The 22,342-nt window shown below is 38.0% G+C and overlaps 2 protein-coding genes across 5 annotated transcripts in view; both read right to left on the bottom strand.

The window, feature by feature from the left end:
* tmem255b (transmembrane protein 255B) overlaps positions 1-22,342 on the bottom strand; it is a 131,719-nt gene that overhangs the window by 20,926 nt on the left and 88,451 nt on the right. The gene's annotated exons all lie outside the window — the stretch shown is intronic.
* Positions 1-22,342, bottom strand: part of cenpe (centromere protein E) — a 36,196-nt gene that overhangs the window by 3,097 nt on the left and 10,757 nt on the right. For 2 of the 4 annotated variants that reach the window (NM_001327759.1, XM_087236351.1), the window contains 38 exon segments: positions 430-527; positions 1,306-1,418; positions 2,064-2,210; positions 2,613-2,816; positions 3,430-3,636; positions 4,112-4,327; positions 4,620-4,802; positions 4,887-4,988; positions 5,166-5,246; positions 5,910-6,011; positions 6,564-6,731; positions 6,933-7,049; positions 7,352-7,435; positions 7,729-7,821; positions 9,104-9,241; positions 9,604-9,783; positions 10,202-10,381; positions 11,085-11,276; positions 11,624-11,824; positions 12,161-12,352; positions 12,514-12,636; positions 13,049-13,132; positions 14,039-14,107; positions 14,396-14,608; positions 14,967-15,239; positions 15,337-15,420; positions 15,510-15,611; positions 16,090-16,290; positions 16,946-17,086; positions 17,766-17,978; positions 18,355-18,627; positions 18,710-18,855; positions 20,134-20,311; positions 20,537-20,668; positions 20,768-20,836; positions 21,319-21,393; positions 21,753-21,962; positions 22,056-22,112. In NM_001327759.1, coding sequence (NP_001314688.1) covers positions 430-527; positions 1,306-1,418; positions 2,064-2,210; positions 2,613-2,816; positions 3,430-3,636; positions 4,112-4,327; positions 4,620-4,802; positions 4,887-4,988; positions 5,166-5,246; positions 5,910-6,011; positions 6,564-6,731; positions 6,933-7,049; positions 7,352-7,435; positions 7,729-7,821; positions 9,104-9,241; positions 9,604-9,783; positions 10,202-10,381; positions 11,085-11,276; positions 11,624-11,824; positions 12,161-12,352; positions 12,514-12,636; positions 13,049-13,132; positions 14,039-14,107; positions 14,396-14,608; positions 14,967-15,239; positions 15,337-15,420; positions 15,510-15,611; positions 16,090-16,290; positions 16,946-17,086; positions 17,766-17,978; positions 18,355-18,627; positions 18,710-18,855; positions 20,134-20,311; positions 20,537-20,668; positions 20,768-20,836; positions 21,319-21,393; positions 21,753-21,962; positions 22,056-22,112 — 5,641 coding nt within the window. 4 annotated transcript variants of the gene reach the window in all.

Here is a 22,342-nt window from a genome sequence, read left to right as displayed (position 1 = left end):
AATTTGTAAAAAAAAAAAAAAAAAAAAAAAAAAAACATTACAGACTGTATAGAAATTTTCTTTGTTTTTTTTACTCATAAAAAACTAGGAAATAAAAAATATTAAATTATTTAAATTATATAATAATTTTCCTTAAAGCAAACTAAATAATCTGCCAGTGTCAAAAAATAAACATGTTTTAATTTTGAAATAAGATAATTACACTTACTCCACTGGCAGATTATTGTGTTTGTTTATTGATCATTTTGTCTTTGCTTGTCTAGAAAATGCTTCTTGGTTTAAATTTCATTTAGATAAATTGGAGAGGAAAGCAGACAATTTGCTGTGCTACTCTCTTTCAAAATATTCTGAAGTCTTATCCTGTACACCGATCATGGACAGTGCAGATTATGAATATCATTATGATGGAGATATGTTTCTGGGTCTTACAGGACTGCTCATCGTCCTGCTGCTGCTTCCTCAGGGTCTCCTTCAGCTTGCGGATCACGTCTCCTCTGTGTTCCAGCATGGAGCTCATCTGGGAAATCCTGTCAGGAGAACATTAGAAAACCATGTTAGACAGATTAAACAGCACAGCACAGGATCTGCACGGATTAAAGTGGGAAAAGCACTACATTCAGGACACATTTCTTTAACTCACTGATCACTAACAGTTGCTTTATTTACTCAGAACTTGAATCACTGAATCAATTGTAAGTCACTTCAGACAAAATTGTCTGCTAAATGACTGAATGTAAATGTAATCAACACTCTTCATAACTGAGATCAATACTATTTAAATAGGAGATACTTTAAACTACTTTATTATCACCAGATTGTGTATTTTAAAAGCTATTGTTAAACATGCTTGTTAACTCGGCACATTCTTAAATTGTAAATCTGCAATTATAGTTTTTATTTTTATGCCTTGGTAAAGTCGAAATCTTGCATGCAACACATTTAACATGCAGCAAACTGAGATGCACACACTTCAGGTGCACAATTGGACATGCTTGTGTAATTACGTGTTGAATAAGCATTAAAAGTATTATAAATGTTGTGTTCAGGCATTCATGAAATAAATAACTTGTAAAACTGAGTGAACAGAGCAGTTTTTGGGAGAGCAGGAACAGAAAACCTGGAGTGGATGCCCAGATTATACAAAACCCTCAGTAGAGAGAAGAACGGGCTCCTGCTCCACTCCAGGTTATCACATCCGACTCAGCAGCTAAACACAGAACTCCTGTTTCCTTATTTTAATACCTCATCAAGCCAAAATTATGACTTTATTATGAAATGAACAGGAAGATGTAATTGCACACATACTCTTTCTCATGGCTGGTGGTGACGGCGATGTGCTCCAGCTCCATCTGCACCAGCTTGTCCTTCAGAGCGGCCAGTTCAGAAGCGGCTGGAGTCATGCTGCTCTTCACCAAAGCCTGCAAGATGCATTCAGAAAGATGGAAAATATAAATGCTGAGAGAAACCCACAGATGCTAAAGCATCCACTTAATTATATGATCTTACTATGGATCAAATGTATATATTAGCGTGATAAAATGCTTTAAGCACAATACACGACCAATACTTTAACAGGGATAATAAAAAAACTAAACTGCCTTTATATATATATATATATATATATAATAGATTACTCTATAATCCCTTTGTAATTATCTTATTTAGATGTTCAAAGTATAATAGGTGACACTTAATAAAAAGGTCTCAAGCTAAATAATCAGCCAGTGGGGTTGGTGAAATAATGCTATTGCCAAATGAAAACAAGATTTTGCTTCCCCCATTGGCGGATTATTTTGCTTGTTTTAATAAAAAATTAACTTAATTTAGTCTATTATTACTTAAAACACAATATATTTCTCTGTCTACAAAAAAATGCTTCTTGATTTAAAACAAGACCAAAACTTGAAGAGCTTTTTTTCGCAGTGTAGTGAGCTCCAGAACTGGAATGTGTTTACTGTAGGTCTGCTTTGTTTTGGTTTCACTCCTCAACAGTTTAAGGAGCAGCCAGATCTGTAAAAACTAATCATCAAAAATACACACAGACACAACAGAAATGAACCCACCTCAGAGTGCCTCAGCTTGTCCTCCAGGCTCTGGACGAGGTTCTGTTGCTCCATCAGCTGGACTCGGAGCTCCTGCAGATCTTCATGTTGCTTCTGGTTTGAAGCATCAGCCTGGACCTGCAGCTCCTTCATCTGCTCCTGAATTTCCTGCAAGACGAAACAAAATGTTTAAATGTGCAGTGTGTGAGAGACACCTAGTGATAAATCTAGGTATTGCACTCCACAATCAATACACTTTTCACCCGACCCCTTCTCTGATGACTTCAGACAAACACGGGTAGCTAGATTGAGGACATCAACAGTAGTGCTATCGAACATTAAAGAAGTTTAATATGTATTAATTAGATTATAAGCATAGAGTAGTGTAGTATTCTGTGCATCTAACTGGCTGCATTTAATTGTTTGTCATGTTGCATCTTGTGCAGATAACGCTCGTCAAACTGCTTGTTGTTGCACTCTTGTGCATTGTTGGGATACAGTATTACTATGTATGCTTGCTCAGCTAATGTTTATGTTTGTAATATTTATGCATTGAGCGTTCTCTACTACCTCCACATGCCGGTGTGCTTGCTGGAGCTGCTGGGACAGATGCTGGTTGTCCTGCAGGAGTTCAGCTTCAGTTTTGGGCAGTGTGCCATTCTGGGCCTTCAGCAGCGTCAGCGTCTGCCTTCTCTGATCCTCCAGCTGGCGCTCAGACTCAGAGGAGGAAGACTTCAGAGGGTTGATCTCAGAGTCACACTTATTCAGCAAAACCTGCGGATGCAAACACACAACATTCAGAACCAATCAATTCAAAAGCTGATCATCATCATCATCACTCAAATACACATGCAGATTTTCAATAATTCAATATATTGTCATAATGTCCACCATATCAATATTGTGCATGTCAAAATAGAGTGAATAATTATTTTAACTTTGAGTGCTTTTTAAAAATATGCACATTGCATTTGCAGTGATAACAGCATCAACAGACTTTCACACTTTTAGTTTGATTTAATTTTTAATGTTTAGCTGATTAGTTAAATATATTTTTTATTTAATGTGGTCTACTACATCCTGAAATATAGACTTAAAATACAGGTGCATTGTCACAGATTTTTTCGATTGTATGAGTTAAAGTCTAAAGTAGGTTAAACTAGAGCTTTTACATAGCCATGTTTCATTTGCATTTCCAGCTTGAGACTGAGTCTAAGAAAAGTGCATAAAAAAAACATTATTATTATTATTATTATTATTAAATGCAGCTTTATTTTTCCATCAAGGTTTTTGTATGTGTGAATCTTTCCTCTCAGCAAGGCCAAAGTTAAGGATCGTGGGCTAAAAAAGGTTGGTAACCACTGTAATAATAGTGTGTTTTACTCACAAAGTAGTAAGTGTTGAGTCGTTCAGCGGCTTTATCCCGCCGGCTGATCTGTCTCTCCAGCAGCTCAATGACAGCATCAGCGTGAGCAGATCTTAGCAGAGTCTTCAGCTCTTGCAGCTCTTCAGTCCTGTGCTGACGCTCCTCCGACAGCATCTCTGCATATCTGGTTAACCCTTCCTCCAGGACAACCAGCACACACTCCAGTTTCTGAACAACATGCAAAACACACAAAAACACACTCAATTCAACACCGCAGATGTCAAAACAGCTTTATGGTGGGGGAAATTGAAATAATATTGCTTTATAGTTATCATGATTTATGTATTTTAATAAATAGTTTCATATTGTAATAGCTTCATACAGATTGTAACCTTCTTGTACAACACTTTCGTGGTTTAAAGGCACTTTATAAATAAATGATTGAATGTGAAATTCCATAAAGCAGCTTTACAACACCAAACTAAAATAAAATAAACTAATTTCCTCCATGTAGTTATTAACCCTCTATATCTGCCTTTTTATATGATTGCTGCTATATACTGATGGTTTTACTTTAACACAAAATCATTCAACAAATACTGAAATTGATAGGATTTGGATTTTTTAGTGGTTTTTGGTGCACAACTGAACAAAGCAGATATCATCAGCAGCGTTTGTTAATAATCAATGAAGCTGATCAGACCTGCTGGTATTGCTGGCGTTTCTCCAGCAGGTGTGAGAGTCTCTGTTCCCACAGCTGCTGGAAGTCGTCCTGGAGAGAGCAGAGGGATTGAGACGGAGCCGGAGAGATGCAGAGCAGCAGATCCTGCAGTCGAGACTCCTGGAAGCAGCAGACGTCTCGCTGGAGCTCTGACTGGAAGTGTGTGTGGAAGCGATGCGCCAGCCGCTGGTACGCCTCCTGTGAGGACACTGGGTTAACAACTCACTCTCTGTGTGTGTGTGTGTGTGTGTGTGTGTGTGTGTGTGTCAGGCTGTACAATATTGGAAAAATATCATGCTAATAAACAGTTAATATCTTAATACTAGGCAGATAATGAGGCAGCAGTAAACGGTAAATGAATTGTTAACTAAAGGTCACCATATCAATATTTATTTATAATATAATAAATGTATAATATATATATAACATATAAATGACTATTCACTAATTGAATATGATATGCGTGTTCGTGTGTATTTGTGACTCTTACAGCAATCTTGATGATGGCGTGGTTCAGCCGGGTTGTTTTTTTGGTGTGTGTGGTATTGATGTTTCTGCGCTCTTTAGGGATAAACGGCACTAGCTGATACAGCACAGCCCATTCCTCACGGTTCACATCAGATAACTGGTCCACCGGACGCTCCATGATCTGCTGGAGCTTTGTAAAGGCCGTCTGCACACAGGAGAAAATACAGCTACTGTCAGACTATTGGTCAAAGAAGGAGAAACGCTCTTTATCTTCAACATCAGCGTTTACCTGCAGCTTCTCCTCTGACGTCTCAATCCCTGCCATTATCAAGTGTTTGGACTGTGTGTTATTCTGATCAGGAGAAACGCTGCAGTTCACCTCAGAGAGAGACTGAAACACAAAAACACTCATCTTAAAAACAAGGTTGAAGGATTTGTTCAAAGGTGTTCAAAACTATGAATTGTTTATTTTAAACACCCTAAACCTCCCCCAAAAAATAAATAATAAAAATAAATTCCTTAAATGCCATTAAAACTATGACTTTGAGTAGTGTAGAAACACACACACCTGGCTGAGTGAGTGCACCTCAGACTCCAGCAGGATCTTCTGCTTCTCCAGCTGCTCTGCTTTCGTCTCGACGTGTGTGAGCTGATGGAAAATACAACAACAGCAACACAAATATTGGAGATGTTAGAGAAGTTTCAGCACTCGTCTGCTGCTCCTGACGGCACTTGTGTTTAAACAGTCTTGTTACACACTTGAACAAATAAATTAATGCTGAATATATCTAACTGATTAACCTTTAATAACATTTAGCGGAAGACAAATTAAAGCACATCCCAAAAAGAAATTTGTTTTGACAATTTAAGTGTGTGTGCGGAGTATTTTTAACATGTATATATAACTATACACAGACATGCATATACTTGAGAAAACATTTATGCATATTTAGATATAAAATCTGTATTCAATACAAATTACATATAAAATTTAAATATTTATGTAATAAAATAGTAGTTTTGTTTTCATGCATCACATATACATAATAAATATATGTAATGCACATATATAAAATGTCAGAAAGCTTCGTTTCAAATGTGATTCATTACCATTAATCTTTGCCCAGCACTAATTAAATTACATTATCAGTGCTGTAAAAGGAACTGAGAATATTAAGCGTTCACCCAATGTTTATGAGTGGCTGAAACACACAGCATACAGCACTTCCTCTGACATTCAATGTCTGTAATAGACCTTTTAAAATTCCATGTTGTGGAAAACCTTAACGGTGCAGTAATATTAAGTCCTCACCTTCTCCATCTTCCCCTGCAGCTCTCGTCTGAGCTGATCCCGCTCTTCAGTGAGCGACTGCAGGAGCTGCTCTGCGGGTGATTTCTCCAGCTGATCATGAAGCTGCGCATTCAGAAATGAACAACATATATCACATGTGCAAAATAAAGTCTTATCGCTTCATATTAAGCTCAATGTTTTGTTGCATAATGTTGTTTACGGTTACACTTTTTGTTCATTCGGATGACCACAATCTCGAACTCCACCATGGAGATGCAGACAAACGTGAATAACAGCATTGTGAGAATGTTGCGAGCTTGAAAGCATTTTATTTTGCAATATTTTATGTTAGATATGAAATCATTAGGCAAACAAAAAAGTGCTTTATATATTTTTTTATATTTACTTTATATTCAAACATTCTTAATTGTACATTTGCCTAGAAGTTGTATTAAACTACTACTATAATAACTGCAATAAATGTGTTGTGTAATGACTTTATATAACTGAGATGTTAAATCAATAATTACACACTGTAATAAGAACACCCTAAAATAAAGCGTAACCAAATAATCACCTATGAATGGGTACATTTTAGATCACAATCTTTTTTAAAAAGGTCTTTCTGTGTGTACATAAGTGTTGTTTATCAGCATCGTTCATTTATCAGCATACCGTCTGCAGGTCCCGTCTCAGCAGATCTCCCTCCGCTCTGCTTTTCTCCAGCAGATCCTCTTTCTCTCTGCTCAGTGAACGCAGCTCTGACTGCAGCCTCTGAATCTCAGTGTCGTGTTGGTCTCGCAGCACTTTTAAAGCAGTGAGATCTTCATTCAGCTCGTTCAGCTGAGGGGAAACAGAAGAGATTCAACACTGAATCACTCACTCCACACATTAGAGATCCTATCCTTTTATTTAATGTCATTTTCACTGGCTATCCTCGTGACAAAAAACGTTTTGAATACAAATGTGTCATGGACTGCAAAAGTAATCATAATTGAGATTTAAACCATCTGAAAGCGGAATGATTAAATGTGTGTGACAGACCTGCTGCTGGAGCTGCGTCTCCCGTGCTGAACTCTGCTCCATGAGCTCTGTGTTCTCCTTCTGCTGCTGCTTCAGCTCCTCTTTACTGACATGCAGCAGCTCCTGATACATCTTAGACTGAAGGAAACAAACGTTCAGTCAAACAGCTGTCGTATGAAGATCTGCATGTATGATCTCTATGTATTTTTACTAAATGAGAAACTAGTCTCCTTTTTATTGCATGTCCACAATGGCAGTTCACAAACAAAACAATAACTGCGCTCACCCCCGGAAGTCACCTTTTTACATAATATAAGTCCTCGCTCTCCTTTCCAAGTGCTACATGCTCATGAACCATTGTGATACCCAAAAATTTAACTTAACATGTAAGATCTGCATGCATGATCTGCTGACTCTACAGTGACGATGTGAAGACTCACAGTTGCAGCCGCGTCCTCCAGGTCTTTCCTGAGCACCATCCTCTCATTCCTCAGAGACTCCATCTCTGCGGTCAGAGACTGAAGCTGCAACACACACACACACACACACTTTACATGTATGACCTTTACTTGTACAGCATTTATTAATCATAGTTCAACATCTACTAATGCATTATTAAGATACTAATTCATGCTAGTTAACAGGCACTAACAACTACTTTCATCAATGTTAACAAGCTTGAATGCATTGCTCACTGTTTGTTCATGTTAGTAAATGCATAAACTAAAACAACCTTATTGTAAAGTGTTACTGGGTACATTCTTGATTCCATCCAGCCTATAAGTGTAATTTTATTAGCATCAGCATTGTGGTGTACCTGCTGGAGCTGAGCTTTCTGCTTGTCTGTCGGACTGAGCGGATCAGAATGCTGATGCTTCTTCTGTTTGAGCTCTCCCTGAACCTGGATCAGCTGAAGGAGGACACACAGAGTTTATCAAGTTAACAAATAACACATTTCCATAAAAATAAAAAGGCATTTCAAAGACTTTTAACCATCCATAAAGTAAACAGAATCTTTTCTATGAACATCAACTTTTAAATTACTATTATTACTACATGTTTTTGTAGACATTTTGTACAGCACAGTGGTGGACTCCTGTTGTTTTTGTTGTGCTTTATAAAATAAATGTTATATGATTTTTCTTTTAATTTAGGTTAATATTACCTTTACTTAACATTTCATTCATTAGTACAGCTTTTTTGCACTTTTAGCTGTAGTGTTTATTTATTAATTTGTAGTTTTATATTTATGTCATTTAATCTTTAGTTTAACAGGGTAGATTGCCCTTTTTATTGTTGTTATTATTGTGATTTTATTATTTTCATATATTATTCATAATTTCTTGTATTCTGGTTATTGCACATATTTTCTTTTCATGCTCACTGTGGTATCCTGATCGCCTTCTACACAATTTGTGTGCTCACAATTTCAAAACAATGATGATGAAAACAAACAAACTAAATCAGAGTATAAACAGGAATCAGAGAATAAAATTCAATAGCTTTTAAGATCTTTGTTAAGACTCTTTTTATACATTAAGACCTTATAACCACTTTTCAACGGGAAACGCTGGCGAGATTAACTAACAGCATATTAACTAAATATTATTGTAAAAAAAATGTATCCAAAACAAAAACATTATTCATACATGGAATAAAACTCTAAACACTGAATAAAGAATTAAATCTAGCTAATTCAGCAGGTTGGCGCCTGTAGAGCTGCAGAAATAATGGTGTGGCCTTGGTATGCAGCATAATGTCAAATCTAGCAGGGCTTTACTGATTTCATAAACTACACAGCATCCTGATATTTGCAGATTTAATTCAGGCAAACTTTAGCATACAGCAAAGCATTGTATAATAAAAAACTATATAAAATTTAATACCTAGCCAAATACTATTTAAGACTTTAAGGACCATAAATTTCTCTACATTGATGTATCCACTTTTAAAGACTCCGCAGACAGCCTGTAAACACACTTTAAAATTTACGTTTAACAAAATATTCCTTTTTTTTAAAGGATTCACACTTTAAAGTATATTTATTTTTATTTATTTATTTTTTCTAAAATCTCTCCAGACAAAATACATTTTCTCTTAACAAAAAAATAAGTAATTTTAAAAGCATGTGTTTAACATTTCGCTGCGGAAGAGAGATTTAGTGAGAGATCAGACCATCAGTGTTGTGTTACCTCTCTGACGCCCTGCAGGATCTCCTGAAGGTCTCCTCCGTCACTCAGAGCGCTGCATGAGCTGGACTGATCTCTCTCCACCATCAGACTGTCTCTCTCAGCACAGGCCGACTGCAGATCCGCTCTCAGCTGCACAATCTGACAATGATGACACTCTTACCAAACAGGAAATTCACACATCTCCCACTGCAAGTTGAGCTGAAACCCTAAATTCAAATTTCATTCTTAAATACAAGCAAAACTCAAACATTAAGGCGATATATAAAACTCTTATGCTTTTTACCAGATGTGCAACGCATGTCTGCTGTCTCTAGAGTGTGTGTTTCAGTTTGAGCTGAAAATATTACACAAATAAGGTTTTCTAACTCTCTGAAACTGACCCTTTTAGGCTTATGGTCATGATTGAGACATCTGACAGCCTGATCAGGCTAGTGACTAGTGAATGGAGCTGATTGAGACGCAGCCTCAGTGTTCAGAAGCTGATGTTGTGCTGTTCTTACCGTCTGGTTGTGTTCGATGTTGCTCTCCATCAGCTGGTCTCTCTCTACTGTCACAGCGCTGAGCTTTTCTTCAGTCGTCTTCATCTCCTCTAGATGCTCCTTCTGCTCTCGGCTCATCTCAGACACCAGATGATCTTTCTCTGCAGAAACAGACTCCAGCTCTTGACGCAGATGCAGCAGCTGCACAGAAAGAGGAGATCAGGGTGATGCTTTCACTGAGGGATTCATCTGACACCATTAGGACTGTTAGAAAATATCCCTATATGCAATATTGTGATACAGGGTATATACAGGAATGCTGGAGTTTAAAATCAACACATCAGTAACACTTTAGTTTAGCTCACAATTTATGCTATTAACTACTGGCTTATTGATACATGAACGATTTACTGGAGACTTACTCTAAACGGATTATCTGAATAAGTGAATCATCTACTGGAGACGGCCATAATATTATAGCTGTCTGCAATACTTCAGTAGCAAATTGGTGCATTGTAATACCAATTTTCCATTTATTTTAGATTGTGTATGACTAATATTTGCATCTGCCACATGAATCACACGTGATTTATCATTCAGCCCTAGTTCATTTACTCACATTCTCCTGGTTCTCCGCCAGATCTGTCCTCAGCTGGTTCTTTTCCTCTCGGTTGGCCTTTAGGAGGTCCAGGAGCTGCTCTCGCTCCTTCGTGATGGAGGCCAGATCCTGATCTCTCTCCGTCAGCAGACGCTCTCTCTCAGCACAGCCCGACTCAACATCAGCCCTCAACTGGAGCACCTGGGAGGAGGAAATACAGTTCAACAATCAGAAGAAGGAAAAAAGCTAAAACCTGAGCGCATATATTGGGCAACACATTATGGGCTAAGATGTAAACAGCACTGTTTCACTTAAGAAAGAATACATTTTATTAAACAGGAAGTAAAATAATTATAATAAACCAACAAAATCTCTGATATTCCAAAACTTAGATGAAAAAAACAATTTATTAATCAATAAATGGTATAAATAAAGTTGTATAAATAAGTGGTATAAATAAAACCTGGCTATTCCTTAACTTGGCCAATAAATAAACCAACTAACTAACTAACAACAATAATAATAAATCCCTGATATTCCATAACTTGGACAAATATTAATAATAATAATAATAATAATAATAATAATAATAATAAATCCCTGATATTTCATAACTTGGACAAAATAATAATATTAATAATAATATTAATAATAATAATAATAATAATAATAATAATAATAATAATAATAATAATAAATCCCTGATATTCCATTCTTGGGCAAAAAAAAATAAAATAAATAATAATAATAATTATAAAAAAATTCCCTGATTTAATGAATTTCTATTCTGTAACTTTTAAAAATGTCTATGATATTCCAGAAACTCCATGAACCGTGTGAACAGTGATCATCAGCACACGGGTGAGATGATGATGATGATGATGTGATCTGCAGAGAGTCTCACCATGTCCTGGTTTTCCTCCAGATCTCTCCTCAGCTGTTCGCTCTGGTCTTTGAGCTGCTGTACGGTCTGCTGGAGCGCATCTCTCTCCTCAGTCAGTCTACAGCTCAGGTTCTCCATATCACTGCTCTTCTCCGTCAGCAGACGCTCTCTCTCTGCACACACAGACTGCAGATCTGCCCTCAACTGGAGCACCTGGAAGGAGACACAGATTAACAATCAGAAGAAAAAACAAATCTTCAGCACATATGTTGGGCAACACATCATGGGCTAACAAGAAAAAAAAATATAGACCAATCGATCGTGAGGTTAAAAATGTAATGAAAAAAAAAAAAATGTGTACATTTAAACACACAAAAAAAGACACAAATATTGCTGCAAATGTTGAAAGATTCATCAGTTTTTGCAGGATTTAGATATCAGAAATCCTAAAAGAAATTCCCATTCAATGCGGGAACCCTAATGATCAGCACACGTGTGAGATGAAGATGATGAAGATGATGATGATGATGATGATGATGTGATCCTGCAGAGAGTCTCACCGTGTCCTGGTTTTCCTCCAGATCTCTCCTCAGCTGTTCGCTCTGGTCTGAGAGCTGCTGTACGGTCTGCTGGAGCGCATCTCTCTCCTCCGTCAGTCTACAGCTCATCTTCTCCATCTCCTCCACATCTCTGCTCCTGTCCATCAGCAGACGCTCTCTCTCTGCACACACAGACTCCAGATCTGCCCTCAACTGGAGCACCTAAGAGGAGACACAGTTCAACAATCAGAATTAAATAAATTAATTAATTAATAAATAAGAAAATTAATTTGAACAAACCTATAAAGAAAAAAAAGGGATGCCATGCAGAATGCATAGAAACAATTGGTGTGGCAGAACATTACTCTTAGTATTTGATTGGACATGTCAGATTTTACATTATACAAAACTAAACTCATTTACAATCACTTCACAAGAGCTTTAAAGTACATCAGAAGTACACAGTGGTGACTAAATCCGTTTCCTTTTCACTATCCTGTTGATTTGAAGCATAAACGCTGCAGTCAGATTGTCATTAAGGATGCATTGAGAGTGTACCGTCTGCTCTGTCTGCATCAGCTGGTCTCGCAGCTCCTGCAGTGTGCGTTGAAGTTGCTCTCGCTCCTCCGTCAGAGACGTGATGTCGGCCTTCATCTGCTCCGCATCAGTGTGTGTGTTCGGTGAATGCTCGGATAGCAGACGCTCTCGCTCATGACGCACGCTCTCCAGCTCCTCTCTCAGCTGCTGCATCTGCACACACACAGCAGCTATTTACTACAACTAGTGATGTACAAACTAAAACTCTGGCTGAACACTGAGTAACATGCTGTGGATGCCATTTTCAGTAGCCCAAAATTCTGTGCATCTCTTACTTATTACTGAAAAGCCAGTATTGAGCGAGTGTGACCTACCTGGAGCTCCTGCTGTGACTTGTGTTCAGACTCCTGCTGTTTAGTCTGCAACTCCTCTAAACTCTTCTGCAGATCTTTCACCTTGTCAAGGGCTGCTCTCAGCTCCTCCTGATTTTCAATTGTCTGCATTAAAATAAAAATAAAAAGATGATTTCTTTTACATTAGACAGACTCATAATTAGAGCACTCTTCATTGCTCATTTAAAAGCGCGGAAATTTCTTCCAAGAATCCTGAAAAACTAAATATAATTTCACAGACTCCACAAAATCAGAGCATGTTTTCAGTTTTCCTTTAACATTAACAATAATACAAAATGTTGCTTGATCAAATGAACATTGATGATAAATTTGATGACAGAAAAAACTATACTTTTCAAACATTACACTGCAATAATATTTTTGATCAAACATACACTTGAGCAGAAGTAAATATTAAAATATTAAACAATATATTAAAAGTACTGGACAATTTCATAGCACTTGGAGGAAAACCTGGTTTTATTGAAAACATTAGCACAACACATTCGTCTCTCACCATCTCCACATTCTCCTGAAGGTCAGACTTGAGCTGGTTCTTCTCCTCATTGGTAGCATCCAGCTCCTCTCTCAGCTGCTGAATCTAAGAGATGATAATCATGATCAGTGTGATGCGCTCAGACCCAAATTGACAACGCACGCACGCACGCACGCACGCACGCACGCACGCACGCACGCACGCACGCACGCACACACACAGACAAATAACCAATTATCACTCAATATTGAAATGTAGGTTTCCTACTAGTGTTTTTAGCAGTGTGTCACACATATACAGTTGAAGTTTGTATTATTAGCCCCCCTTTAATTTTTTTTCCTTCTTTAAATTTTTCCCAAATGATGTTGATCAGAGCAAGGACATTTTCACAGTATGTCTGATAATATTTTTTTATTTTATTTTTAAATAAAATAATAAAAATAAAAATTGTTTAAATTTTTTTTTTATTATTATTATTTTTATTTATTTATTTATTTTATTTTTTATATATTTTTATTTTTATATATTTTTATTTTTTTTCTTATTTGTTTTATTTCGGCTAGAATAAAAGCAGTTTTTAATTCTTTAAACACCATTTTAAGGTCAATATTATTAGCCCCCTTAGGCTATTTTTTGTTTCGATAGTCTCCAGAACAAACCATCGTTATACAATGACTTGCCTGATTACCCTAACCTGCCTAGTTATCCTAATTACCCTAGTGAAGCCTTTAAGCTATATAGAAGTGTCTTGAAGAATATCTAGTCTAATATTTTTTACTGTCATCATGACAAAGAGAAAATAAATCAGTTATTAGAGATGAGTTATTAACACTATTATGTGCAGAAATGTGTTGGAAGAAATTTGCTCTCCGCTAAATTGGGGAAAAAAAATTAAACGGGGGCGAATAATTCTGACTTCAACTATATAACCGTCTACATCTTAGAGTTTCTTGTCTCTTTAAATGTTTTTGTGAATACAGCCTCAGATGAGGAGCTGGTGTGGGTGTTTACCTGCTGGAGAAGCTCATCATGCGGTGTGTCGATCTGTGGGCCGCCGTGCTCCAGCTGAGCCTGCATAAGCTGACAAAAACACTCTATAAACACCTTCCTTTAACCATCACATACAGCGCTTATAGAAAATCGTCATACGCCTTTGAAATAATGACTTTACTGGTCATAAAGCCTAAAATCCAAATAACTTTATCAGGCTTTGAATTGTCTGTTGTAGCCTCTTCTCCTAACCTGCGCCTTTCTACAACTGTATCCCAAAGCTCTTTTGAAAACAGGGTGTGATGCGAGTACAGGTAGAGATTTTCACAGGGTATGAGGATTTTTTTATAGACACTGTATATAGGAGCGGATATTCACCATGCCGTTACTGTCCTCTAAGTCGGCCTTGAGCTGGTCCCGCTGTTCCCGGAGGCTCTGCAGAATCTCCTGCATCTGCTGTTTCTCCTCTGTGATGGAGCTGATGGTGTTTGTCAGACTCTGCAGCTCCTCAGACTCTCCCTCCATCTTCTCAGACAGAAGCAGATCTCTCTCAGCGCAGACTGACGCCAGATCAGCGCTCAGCTGCTCACACTGACACACACGAGCAGGGTAAAATGTTGAAATAAGTATAATTACGTGTTATATTAGTGTTGAATGTATTTTTATTCTGTTGTATTTTTTCTTTTCCATCATTGTGAACTTTCTGCTAGGCTGATTTTACTTTCTCCAGCTTCTGCTTTGGTGTTGAGAATTGTGAAAGTGTCAGGATGTTAGAAATGTACAGGTGTAATAGTAACCTGATTTACAGTGCAGAAACTAAATATGGCCCACGATAATCAATTTAAATAAGCGTAATTACTACTGTGACCAAAATAATCATGATTCTGATTTTCCCCATAATGGAGAAGCCCCTGCGTGTGTGTGTGTGTGTGTGTGTGGGGGTGTGTACCTTCTGCTGTGCCTCCTGCAGTGATGTGAGCAGCGTGTCGTTCTCCGTCTGCATGTTGTGCAGTTGTTGTGTGTTGTCGCTCAGCTCTTGGCTCAGTTGTGTTTCCTTCAGCTGCGCCTCCAGCAGATCGCTCTCCATCTGCAGAAGCTGATGCTGAGCTGTAGAGTAATCCTCTGTCAGCCTCTGATGAGCTTCATTCACACTGGCCTGAGCAGAACACACAGCGTCTCGCTCCTCACGCACGCTCCGCAGCTCCTCAGACACAACACACACCTGTGAACAGTCAAGGAATCAGGAAATCAGAAATCAGGAGTTTTTAGCTTTGAGATGTTGAGTGATTTGGGCTCCAGATCTGAGGCTGATGTCTGACCTGCTGAGCGCTCTCTTCAAGCCTCAACGTCAGCTGGTTTTTCTGCTCTAACACAGCCTCAAGCTCTTCCTTCAGTGTCTGGATCTGTAGAACAGGTTTAAACATCAGATTAAATTGATTAAGCAGTCGTATATAACAATGTAGAAGAGAGTAATAAGATGAAGATCTCTGACCTGCTGCAGCTCATCAGTCTTCTCCTCGCTGGAGTCCTGCTGATCTTGGTCCAGAATCTGCTGCTGCTGTTTCTCCTGTAACTCACTCTGAAGCTGGAGAATCTGGAGAGAAATAAAACAAAACATGCATTACAAATATTACAACATACAAAAATCACCAGGCTTCTGCTGACTAAAAAGCTGAATTTCCAGGTCATCTAAATGAACAGACAAACACAATCACTGCAATACTGCTTCATCTAATAATGCACCCCATCACACATATTAATACATCATCATCATCCATGAAAACAACATCACATCACGCATACTGATGAAGCGCATGCAGAGTTTATTCACCAAATGTGTTTACAGCAGAGTCGCTGCACTTTTTATTATCACATAAAGAGTTTATCCTACTCGGTTATGCACATTTTGGTGTCTCCATCAAGCATTTATTATGTGATAATACAAAATGTGCATAAAATATGTGGATGGAAGCATGGACAAGCTGTTTTTAAAACTCCAGGAGCATTGGAAAACCCTGATTATTGTATAGCCTAACACAAGTCCTGACTCTGCTGTGGTACAGGCTGCTCACCGTCTGCTCCTTCTCCTCCAGATGTGTCTTCATAGTATCGCTGTCTCTCTCCAGCTGCTGCAGTCGCTCCTGCAGCTCACTTCTCTGCTCTGTTAAAGATGTGACGTCTGTGTTCATCTTCTCCATCAGCTCAGATCTGTCCGACAGCAGACGCTCCTTCTCTACAACTGTGGCCTGCAGCTCCTCTGTGAGCTGCTTTATCTGCACATAAACAAGATACACTAACCTTAAGACCAGTGATAAGGACTAATCACGATTGATGCGTAATAAAATAAACCTTTTTAAAATGTGTGCAATATGTAGATTTATTATGTATATGCAAATGCACACATGCATGCATATATTATAGAAAATGTGTATATTTATACATGAATAAAATCTAAATATCTATATAATAACACTGATTTTGTATAGTTTATATGCATGTGTGTAGCACAAACACACACACGGTGTCAAAAACGTATTCTGGATGTGATTAAACTTTGAACAAACAAAGTTTAACTGTGATTTAAGTCTACAGGCTAACACAAAATGTGAAGTAAATGACAGTAAAACAAATAATAAAAACATTTAGACTTTATGAATCTCATAAATACACCGCACATCAGATTTAAGAGCGCGCACACACACACACAACATCAGCAGTGTAATGCATTTTTAATAACCCTTGTTAATTTCAAGCACACCTCGCAGTAAACTGCATTTTACTGCACATGAACTGATCTGTGCTTTAGAGGAATGGAAGTGCACTGGATTTATAACAAGACAAGATGAGAGAAACACTGAAAGGCAGATTGCAGAACACTAAATGTTTTATCTCTGCAATAAACCTCAGTTTTCCTTTACTGGCATGTACCTGCTGGTGCAGCGTGTCCATCTGTCCGTCCTCTCGCTGCTCATCCGGCTCCACTCTCCCAGACTCCAGACGGTTTATTTCTCCCTGAAGCTCCTTCACTTTCTCCTGAGCGTCTCTCAGTTCTGCCTGAGTCTCAATCATCTGCAGGGAAATAAAGAGAGTTTAAAACAAATCAGATCATCGTGTTTGTGAGAGTAACTAGAGGTCAACAGATTAATCTGGCTGATTTGAAAATACAGTGCAGAACTGGAATACTACATCAAATACTTGAGAATAAAGCAGCGTTTCCATCTAATGTGAATCAAAACCATCTCTTCCTGCAAAACTGGCTCAAATATGAGGCAGAGAAAGGAAGTTTGAGGTCACATGTGGCATAACTTTACATCTACATGTTAGTGAAAGTGTTTATTTTTATTAACTTAGGCAATTTTTACTTGTGATTGCTAATAAATGTGATAAATTTTGAAGCTTGACATACGAGCAGGCATTGCCATTGGAATCTTTGTAGCTCAAAACATCCAGTGTCATTCACTTCCATTGATATTTAGACATTAAAACAGCTCGTTATGCTGCTTGATGGTGCAATCTGATATTTTCCTCTTATATTATTCTAAATTTCTGCATCGTCATAATCACACTTGCTTGTAAAGTCAATACTGCACTGATTAAACAGACATTTGTTTTTCAATAAATGTTAAACTTAAGCAATTATCTGCATCCAGTCTATTTTTATGAAGGAAAACACATCGACTGCCCTGATTTCTAAATATCAGCATTAGAGAAACCCCATATGATTAGCCCTCTATGATTAAGCGCTCACCATCTCCACATTCTCCTCCAGGTCCGTCTTGAGCTGGTCCCGCTGTTCCCGGAGGCTCTGCAGAATCTCCTGCATCTGCTGTTTCTCCTCTGTGATGGAGCTGATGGTGTTTCTCAGACTCTGCAGCTCCTCAGACTCTCCCTCCATCTTCTCAGACAGAAGCAGATCTCTCTCAGCGCAGACTGACGCCAGATCAGCGCTCAGCTGCTCACACTGACACACACGAGCAGGGTAAAATGTTGAAATAGGTATAATTACGTGTTATATTAGTGTTGAATGTATTTTTATTCTGTTGTATTTTTGCTTTTCCATCATTGTGAACTTTCTGCTAGGCTGATTTTACTTTCTCCAGCTTCTGCTTTGGTGTTGAGAATTGTGAAAGTGTCAGGATGTTAGAAATGTACAGGTGTAATAGTAACCTGATTTACAGTGCAGAAACTAAATATGGCCCACGATAATCAATTTAAATAACCGTAATTACTACTGTGACCAAAATAATCATGATTCTGATTTTCCCCATAATGGAGCAGCCCCTGTGTGTGTGTGTGTGTGTGTGTGTGGGTGTTTATGCGTGTGTGTGTGTTTGTACCTTCTGCTGTGCCTCCTGCAGTGATGTGAGCAGTGTGTCGTTCTCCGTCTGCATGTTGTGCAGTTGTTGTGTGTTGTCGCTCAGCTCTTGGCTCAGTTGTGTTTCCTTCAGCTGCGCCTCCAGCAGATCGCTCTCCATCTGCAGAAGCTGATGCTGAGCTGTAGAGTAATCCTCTGTCAGCCTCTGATGAGCTTCATTCACGCTGGCCTGAGCAGAACACACAGCGTCTCGCTCCTCGCGCACGCTCCGCAGCTCCTCAGACACAACACACACCTGAGGATGCACCATAGAGAGCTGATAAAGTCATCCAGACACAAAAGTAACTCAGAAACTGATTTGCAGCAGCTCTTCTAACCTGTCCCAGTAATTCGTCTACTTTAGCAGGGAGTGTTTCCAACTCGCTCACTTTACTCTGCAGACACTGCTCTCGCTCCCGGATCTGATCAAGCTCCTTACGCAAATCACACACTGTTTTCTCCAACACAACATTATCTGTCAGATCTATAGAGGAGGATAAGTAGAGTAAACATTAACATCTTCATAGTCAATTTAGATTACAGCTCAAAAAAAAATTTAAAATCCTCTGTGACTCGATTAATTAAATTTCTCTCTGAATTTGTCACATAATGAACAATTTCTAGGTAATAAAAAAAAGAAATTAAAATATTTTAAGACATAATAAATAGACATAATCATTTTGTTATTAAATTTTTACAAAATCCTTAGTAATTTTTGATAAAAGTTAGCAGAATAAAATGAGCAATGTGCTTTTGAAAAATGCAACTATTTAGGAGAGAGTTGAGATATGGAGATATGCATTTCTGTCCAAACGGACTACAAATACAGTCAATAAATAAATTTAGATTAATTCATTTTCTTTTTGGCTTAGTCCCTTCATTAATCTGGGGTTGCGACAGCAGAATAAACCGCCAACTTATCCAGCATGTTTTCCATAGTGGATGCCCTTCCAGCTGCAACCCATCACTGGGAAACATTCATACACTTTTATTCAAACACACACTAGGGCCAATTTAGTTAATTCCCCTTTAGCTCATGTCTTTGGACTGTGGGGGAAACCGGAGCAAACTCCATACAAAAATGCCAACTGACCCAGCAGAGGCTCGAACCAGTAACCTTCTAGCTGTGAGGCGATCGTGCTACCCACTGCGCCGCTGTGCAGCCATAAACTTTGATATAATACATAATATAGTGGTTTAATATTAATGGTTTCACACGTCAAATTTAAGACTTTAATACATTTTAAGGACCATTATGAATGAAATTTCAGACTTGTACAGAGTTAAACACTAAGGATTTACTCGCTTCATCCAAAAAAATTCTAATTTTGTAATTTCTTAGCTACATATTTTAAATAACGTGTCAAAACAAGCCAACTCTAGTGGTATACATCAGCATATTTCAGTGAAATTAAGACCTAAGGCCTGTATAATTTTGTTTTTGAATTTTAGGAGATTTTAAAACTTTAAGACCATGACGACATGAAAGATACTGAGTAGAAAAATTTGGGTAAATGCATTTAAGGCTGGTTCCAAACTTTATTGGGTGAAGAATCATATGCTAACTCCATTGACATTACTAACAATATATTTATATAAAAAAAACAAGTTTTTTTTCCTAATGAGTGCACTATAAAGGGTAAAGATTAGCTAAGTTCATAGATGGTTATAAATAGTACAGCAGAAACATGAATGATCTATAGAGTAAATGAGTATGTGTGCTTCAGATCATGAAGTCTCTCTCCATCACTACTGCACTCACTCTTTGGCACTTTTCCATCCATCAGAGCTGTGAGTTTGGTGTTTTCATCAAAGGCTCCCATTAGCTCTTTCTGAAGATCCGTTTGCATCTTCTTGAAGCGAGATTTCTCCTGCTCCAGCCTGTCCTGAAGCATCTTCACCTCCGCCTCCATCTTTCCGTAGTCTGTAGTCAGGGTCACCTGAGAGAGAGAGAGTTGAGTTTATTGCCATTTCAGCTACTCGGGTTACATCATGAGGAAAAAAACAGATAAAACTTAAACATTTTATAAACATGACTATTAAGTAATAAAGAGATTTGTAACAGTAAAAATACATCAACCTCATAAATAATATAGCAGATAAGATGCAAACTAAACTCCTTCATTGTAATAAAATATGTTCTCCCAGATGTTTGGTCTACTCACGTCTCTCTCCTTCAGGGAGATGTTCTCGCTGCGCAGGAAAGCCCATTCCTTCTTGGTCTCCAAACTGAGGGTTTCAGCATCATCCAGAGAGCGGCGCAGACGTGTCACTTCCTGCACAATATCCTTTCCACTCTGCAGAATGCAATATATTGCAAAAATGTAGGAGAAACAATACAGGCAGGGGTGCATTGCAATATTTTACTTTATGAGTGCAGTGATTCAGTGACATACAAAACCCTGCAGTTCAGTGGTCAGGTCTGTTTTCTTCTGAAGCTCTGAGGACATCAACGCCAGATCAGCCTGTGGAGAACAATATATGATGTGCTTTACCACCACATAATACAGCACAGTTCAGTACAGAACACTTTTGGGGGTTTTCCACTGCATTACAATCTTTAGATCACATTCCCTCTTCCTCAAAAACCACTTTTCTTCACTTCAGGTCACATGACAGGACTGAAGGGCGGGGCTATAAATGTAAACATAGGGCAGGGCTATAAGTGCTTTAAGGTGGAGCTATCAGTGTTTTAGGGCGGAGCTATACTTAAAATTCTTTCGAAAAAAAGAAACTCATGACGAAATCAGAAACCACTGACTTCCATAGTATTTGTTTTCCCTACTATGGAAGTCAACGGTTACTGGTTTTCAACATTTTTCTAAATATCTACTTTTGGGTTTAACTAAAGAAAATAATTAAAACTGGTTTATGACAAGTGAAGGATGAGTGAATGTCAGTATTGGATGAATTATCCTTTTAAGAGCAGGACATCCATGTGACAAACCTTCAGCTTTTGGATCATGTCTTCAGACTGTTTTAAATTCTTCTCCAATCTGCTGTTTTCAGCCTCCAATTCTCTCTGTGTGAAGAGCAAATAAAACAGCTCATCATGAGATATTAGCCATGTTTCCATTAACCTACTTTATGCAGATTTTGGATTATCACCAAAATAGCTGATAATTTTCATTGAAATGCCACACAAAACTGAGTAGGAGAAACATTTTCTCTGTCAAAAAAAAAAATGCATGAATTAAGATGTAAACACATTTAGTGAATAAAGTCCAGCGTGTGCATTAGTAAAGTGATGTGATTTAGTTTGAACAGCTGATGATGATCAGATAAAAATCTTTATCTAGCTTTGCTCATGAATTAAATTTTAATCTTTGGATGTAAACAGAGCTATTGTCTAAATCCTGACCAAATTAATTATCTAATCACCTCATAATCCCTCTTGCTCTCCTCCTCCAGCTTCTCAAACTCATCTGCATCTCTCCTCTCCTCCATGTCCTTCTGAAGAGCATCTTTATCTTTCTGCAGAGCGTCTTTCTCTTTCTGAAGCGAGTCTTTCTCTGCCTTCAGACTCTCTAGCTCTTCTGTCGTCATGTCCAGCGAGTGCTTGATCATGTCCCGCTCGGCAATAACAGCATCCTACACAAAAAACAGGCAGAAAAACAGCATTCAAAAGCCATTTCTTGTCTTAATGTCATGCAAAACTAGTCAGAAATACAAGTGTTCACTCACTTTCTCGAAACTAACAGTCTCACAGAGCTGAATAGCCTCTTCCAGATCTTTCTTGACCTGAAAACACGAGGAAATTCGGTAAAATGTTAGCTTAGGTCTCAACTCATGGCATTAACAAACACTACTAGCTTGATAGATTACATTATTAAACCTTTAATTAATAAGGTAGAAGTTTGGTTTAGGTTTTGAGTTGCAGAATGAGATTATGTATAACTACTAATGTACACTTAATATTTTAATAATAGGCAGGTAATAACAAAAAATAATAAAAAGACTGCATATTGCAC

Source organism: Danio rerio, chromosome 1, assembly GCF_052040795.2.
Source record: "Danio rerio strain M-AB ecotype USA chromosome 1, GRCz13ab, whole genome shotgun sequence".
NCBI lineage: Eukaryota > Metazoa > Chordata > Actinopteri > Cypriniformes > Danionidae > Danio > Danio rerio.
Note: the sequence above shows the minus strand (reverse complement) of the source record. Positions and strands in the feature narration are given on the sequence as shown.